This window comes from Microtus oregoni, unplaced genomic scaffold, assembly GCF_018167655.1.
Source record: "Microtus oregoni isolate MIOR12 unplaced genomic scaffold, Mior012 000008F_ref0000371, whole genome shotgun sequence".
Classification (NCBI taxonomy): Eukaryota; Metazoa; Chordata; class Mammalia; order Rodentia; family Cricetidae; genus Microtus; species Microtus oregoni.
The window spans coordinates 42,016,406-42,022,405 of NW_024543067.1; the positions used below are offsets into that span (position 1 = coordinate 42,016,406).

At 46.9% G+C, this 6,000-nt stretch overlaps 1 protein-coding gene across 1 annotated transcript in view; it reads left to right on the forward strand.

Moving 5' to 3' along the window:
- Eepd1 (endonuclease/exonuclease/phosphatase family domain containing 1) overlaps positions 1–5,690 on the forward strand; it is a 105,681-nt gene extending 99,991 nt beyond the window's left edge. The window contains exons 7-8 of the mRNA XM_041656721.1: positions 1,450–1,644; positions 3,961–5,690. Of these exons, the coding sequence (XP_041512655.1) occupies positions 1,450–1,644; positions 3,961–4,160 (395 nt within the window). The 3' untranslated portion in view covers positions 4,161–5,690. The remainder of the gene's footprint in view (positions 1–1,449; positions 1,645–3,960) is intronic.
- The last annotated feature ends 310 nt before the right edge of the window (positions 5,691–6,000 follow it).

The window sequence follows — 6,000 nt, forward strand, 5'->3', positions numbered from 1 at the left end:
GTCACAAAGAATGAATGCACTTGAACCAAAAACAACATGGGGAGAAAAACTAAAAGCTCCTTGCTGGAAAAAAACAAATGGAATAACAAAGTAAATAATCACAGTGCTGGATTATCACTCAGGGTTTAAAATAATTAATCAGGCATTCATGCTCATGTAAACAAATGCCTGGATGAATTGGTAAATTCTTGTGCAGATTTCTAAATAGTTTGTGTAGGTACCCCATCCTTGAGACCATGGAACACACCTTATTTCTCTGTGCGTAGAAAGAAGACCGGCCAAATGGTTGAGTGATGATGCTTGCTGTTGGTGGGACTACAGAGAGACGTTCTGCACATTGCGGGGTTGACGTGGGAACGGCCTCTGGCAATGAGGCTGGCAGCATCTGGAATATGAACAATGATCACACTTTTAACTGGTCTTCTGTACTAAGAAAGCAGCAACACGTGCTTGGGTGAATTTCTCACATCAGTGTTACTCACAGCAGTAAATTTCGGGGGAAATCTAAGAAATGGCCTAGAACAGGAGGATAGTAAACTGTGTATCGCCTGGGGCAGTGGATGCCCTGAGTTGCTCACTGAGTGTGGGGAAGACACCCAGCCTTTCCCCTGTTCTTTCATTGTTCTGACCTGATGCCCAGATAGAGAAAACATACCTACCAATCAGAGAGTAGCAGCCCCCTGCCTCTCTTGCGTGGAGGTCAGAATACAACTTACAGGAGTTGGTTCTGTTCTTCCACTATGTGACTTATGGACATTGAACTCAGGTCACGAGGCTTGACAGCAGGCAGCTTTAGCCCACATTTGGCTTCTTAAACCTTCATGCTGGAAGCATCCGGCTACTCCAGGATTTACCATACACTCCCAGAAACCGGACTGCTTCATTACCCCTAGCTCCCAAATACATTCCTCCCGTCCCTATTGTCCAGACAGCTTCTGTGCATCCTCTAAGACCAGAGCCAGCTATCACCTGCCAGAATCCGCTCTGGGTACCCTCCTTGTGCCACTTGCCCTCAGTACCTGTTTCTGGTTTTGAACCTACACTCGCTCCTGGCGGTCTCCTCCCCTGTCTCTCTCTTAGAGTCTGAGGTCCTAGAGGGCAGGTATTATGTTTCCTTCATCCCTGACTCCCACACAGGCAGACTCTGAGGAGGTGCTTGGTCAAGGTTTGCTGAACTTTTGTTAGATTTCTAAGCAAGGCCTTTTCCTTTTTTCCCACTGTAAGTGTAGGGCCTGAAGACTCAATGGGGTGTTCCCCTCATTTTCAAATTATCCTATGCTTAAAATCAGTGGGTACACAAAAATAACAGGAGAACAAGAACTAGATCTGTGGCCCCAACCCTGAGTGGCCAAGCCAAGGTGTCCCCGTCCCCTCAAGTGGCCAGGGCCACTCTTAGATTTTGCTTCCTACCTGCTATTTACCTGTTGATTTTCTTTCTTCCATTCCCAGGAGAAAAGGATGTTGTTATTTTAGGGGATTTTGGCCAAGGGCCAGATAGCAATGACTACGATATCCTAAGGAGAGAAAAATTCCACCACTTGGTCCCGGCTCACACCTTCACCAACATCAGCACCAGGAATCCCCAAGGCTCCAAATCAGTGGACAACATCTGGATCAGCAAAAGCTTAAAGAAAGTGTTCACAGGTAGGGGAAGTGTCCCCCGCATTCTGCCACCCCATGCCGTCTCTGTTCACTAGTGGGCTGTGGACCTATAAGCATCTGAGGTGACCAATACTGTCTTCCCTCTTCCCCAGATACTTACAGGGTTATGGTAAAAGAAACACTGTCATTGCTTGGTCAGAGACACATCCAAGAGGGAAGGGCAAGTGACAAGCAATAAGTAATGTAAAGGTAACCATTAGTTCGTGTAAGCACTTTACAGGGAAACCCGGCTGTAGTCACCTCTGAAGGCCATCGGGGTCATGATTCAGAGATGAACTGATAACTTACCTAGATGATAAGTACGCTTAGTCATTCAATGAACACCGTCAACTATTCAAATGCTGTGCTGTGGAATGAGGTATACTACACTTTCAGGGGCGAGGAGACATGTCACTGTTAGTATTTCTGTCACTGTGACAAATATACCCAAGATAACCAGTGTATAAGGAAGGAAGGTTTACGGTGACTCATAGTCTCAAAGGCTTCCATCCATGGTCCCTGGGCACGGCTGCTTTTAGTCCTCTGGTGAGATAGCACATCGTGGTTGAGATTTGTGTGCACTGGTGGAAGGTACCTGTGTCAGGAATCATGACTTCGAGCCATTCTTTCACCTGCCCCCTCCCCTCATCACCTCCTAAAGCAGCCAGAAAGGAAAGGGAAGAATCCAGGGAGGGCTCGAGTTCAGTGGCTTAATTTTCCCCACCCCTCAAACTTCTGCCAGCTCCCACTACTCCCATCGTCTGGGGACCAAGTCTACAACACATGAGCTTTATGGAACAGTTAGGAACGAAATCAGAACACATAGTATCACAGCAGGCTGGGAGAAGGGCTCAGAGCTCCACAAGGAACAGAGCATGGTGGATATGCCGCCGTTCCTCAGACTGTGACCCCCAGAGCCGGGAGACAGCCAACTTATGGAAGAACGGTAGGTTCTTCAGTGTGAAAGGGTGCTGCTGCAGATGGAAGGGGCCATAGGGCCTTCAGAGGCTCAGAATGCTGAGCACCATCCCCTGACCTGCAGGGGGTGGGGTCTTTGATGACAGACAAGCATGGCCTTCTCAGCCTCTCCTGACACTTTGCAGAACCCCAGTGCAAGGCGTCTTGTACCTCAGTGAGGGACTTAAACAGGAAAAGAAGCAGTTCCTGGGTTCCACTGCAACGCGCACTACCACACAGTCAGGGCCCAGCTCCTTGGAATTTACAATTTTCAGTGTGGATGACTGTGTGGCCTGCACTTTCTTCTCTCTGGACACCGGTCTCCTACTGGGCTCCAGTGGGCATTGGCTGTCCGATCTGAGGCAGGATGTAGTTTACAGAAGTGCTTTGGAGGCCAGGGCCTACTAGATTCCCTGGAGGACTCTTGTAGGAAGCGTATCTATTAGGAATAGTGAATCTGAACCATCCTTTCCTCTGCTCCCACCCCCACCTCAAGGTGTGTAAGCTGAGGTATAGGGACAAGGTCCCTCACTACACAGCTGTCAGATATGGTACCCAGGCCCTTCAGATCTTACATTAACCCTGACGTCACGTATCACAGAGGACTGCAACAGTGCCTTGTAATCATTTTGTTGTTTTCGTATATGATTCTAGCTCATGTATTTCTGTCTTTACTTCAAAGGTAGCATTGCTTTTCAGCAGCCACTCTAAGTTTCTCTTTTCCATCCTTTCTCTAGGAAGAAGTTGTCCCTCTAGACCCTCTTAAGTGATTGTTTGCTTTGTGAAGCAAGTCTTCAGTTGGCTCCATCAAATACTCATTTGTTGTTAGCAGAGGAGTGCTTACTTAGTATATGGGAGGTCCTAGATTTAATCCCTAGCACTGAAAAAAAATTAATTAAAAATACTAATTCAACTCAGTTTATAATAAAAAAAAACAAGGGCATGATGTTGGGAGGGAGATGTATTTGGGGGATCAGTGGGTTTGGGGAGAGTGGGATAGATATGAATAAGACACATTGTATATATGCATAGAAATGTTAGGAATAAGCTAAAATATTAACAAAAATAATGGTAAAAAAAAGTCACTTAGTTTGGTTGTCCATATTAGTGTCAGGTGTGAGCAAGGAATAGGTCCTCCTGCATACTGTTTGACTAGACAAGGGGCCTGGTTTCTGAGTGTGTTCAATGCCTATGTGAGAAAACTGCCATCTTCTATGTTGTGTGAAGAGTAAGATAAAATTGGCCATGGGCTTTCATTTGTGCAGGCCAGCTTACCAAGGAAGGCCACCAGGGCACCTCGACTTACAGAGGAGCAGGCTGATCAGCCCTTGTCCTAATTCTTGGTCTCCTCTCTCTCTCCAGGTCACTGGGCTGTTGTGAGAGAGGGTCTCACAAACCCGTGGATTCCAGATAACTGGTCCTGGGGTGGAGTAGCTTCTGAGCACTGTCCTATCCTTGCTGAGCTGTATATGGAGAAGGACTGGAGCAAGAAGGAAGTCCCCAGGAATGGCAATGGAGTCACCTTAGAGCGAAGTGAGGCCAACATCAAGCACGAGCGATGATGACATCACCGCTTTCACCCTCTGACTCAGGAGGGCAAAGGAAGGAGCTTGGCACTACAGGGTGAGAAGATCTGGGGCCTTTGAGTCATCATTCTGAGGACCTTGGTCTGGTCCCTGGGCCACTGCCTACTTTGTGAACACTTTAGAACCTCTCCTGAGGGGAGCCTGTCAGGTGCTGGCTATTTCAGGCACCAGGGCGAAGCTGGCTGGAACGGCAACGTCTTGAGGCTGGGCAGCTGAGTTCTGGCTTGGGGCGGGGGTGGCGCTGCCGGCTGCATTGCATGGGGGCATGAGAACAGCAACGGAGGTGGAGTGGAGGCGGGGCGATGGCTATCAGTGCTGTCTCGCGGGGATGCCATGTTCTGCCTACCAGGTCCAGGAAGCTTTTAACTGTGATGGAAGCACTTCTCAAAGATTTTTAGTTTTGTTTTGAAAAAAATAATTAATAAACATTATTCTGACTGGCTGCAGTAAGGGTATGGGCTGGGTGCCTTGCTCTGTCACTTTAATCCATCCTCCCTGTGGGCCATGGCTACCCACTCGCAAATGCCTTCTTCTACCCTGTCCCTTTATGTCCCTACCTGAGACCCTACTTTCACATGCCAATCATCCTCATTATCTCCTCCCTCCCAGCTTCTCCTTCATCTATACTTCATCAGATTTCCTGGGAGGGCCACTTAGCTTTAGTGTGGGACAAGAATCCTATCAGAAACACCCATTTCCTCCCACTTTCCACCGTGTCCTTAGTCAGAGCTTTTCCTCTGCTGATTCTGACCCGACCTTTGTATCAGCAGATTCTGCACTACAGAGCCAGCAACCACAGAGGAAAACGTATCTTTAAATTGTGTCTGTGCTGAACAAATACAGTTCCTTGTCATCATTCCCTAAATGATACAGCCTAACCATTTTATAGGATTTACATTGTCTTGGAGGTCTTCATATTGTTTGGATGGTTTACCGTGTGAGAAGATGTGAGAAGGCAATATGCAAATACTGTACCCTGTGTAAGGGACTTGAGTATCTTGGGACTTTGTGCTTGAGAAAAAAGAGGCTGGGAACCAGTTCCCTATGGATATTAGGGAATGATTGCCGATTGAGGGTGTGCAGGAGGCTAAACGAGAATAAGGCAAGCAAGAATAAGTGAACTTGTCTGAGGCCCGCTTATTAAGTATGTATCTAATTATTCTTTATCAATAAAAACTTGGGGTTTTTATTGGGGTAAGAATCTGAATGATTAGAGGTGGCGGAGAACCAACCAATGACCTTCTCTCTCTCCTGTTCCTTGATTCCAAAAGGCCAAGGCTCTCTCTAAGTCCCGCCCTACCACTTCCTGTGTCTCTCTTTCCTCAGTCCTTTAATGACTGATTTTGGTCAGCTCGTTCCACTCTCTGATACAGAGCAAACTTTATTGCCAGTCTCAAAAGCATCAGAATGCAGTCAGAATATCACATAACACCCTTCTCTGAGCCTGAGCCTGTTTGCCTTAGGCACATCGTACAACAGTTACAGTGACTCCAGGGTTATATTGCCCATTTCACAGCTCCTGACAGTTACACAACTAGTAAGTAAATAAGTGGATTCAAACCCAGGATTCTCTGGATCTAAAACCCACTCACAATGTCAACTCTACACTTAACATGTATGTAAAGTAATAAAAATAAAGCATAAATCTTAGTCTTACATTCTCTAGGTCATTCCCATTTCCTGTGGACTAAGGGTGTATTATCTTTTCTACACCAAGTGCAGTGTGACCCAAGACAGAGAACCTGTCCCTGTCACTGAGCAGTGTGTCTTCACTCCTGTCTTGTCAGCTTTGTCTGGAGAGCTGTGAATAATGCAT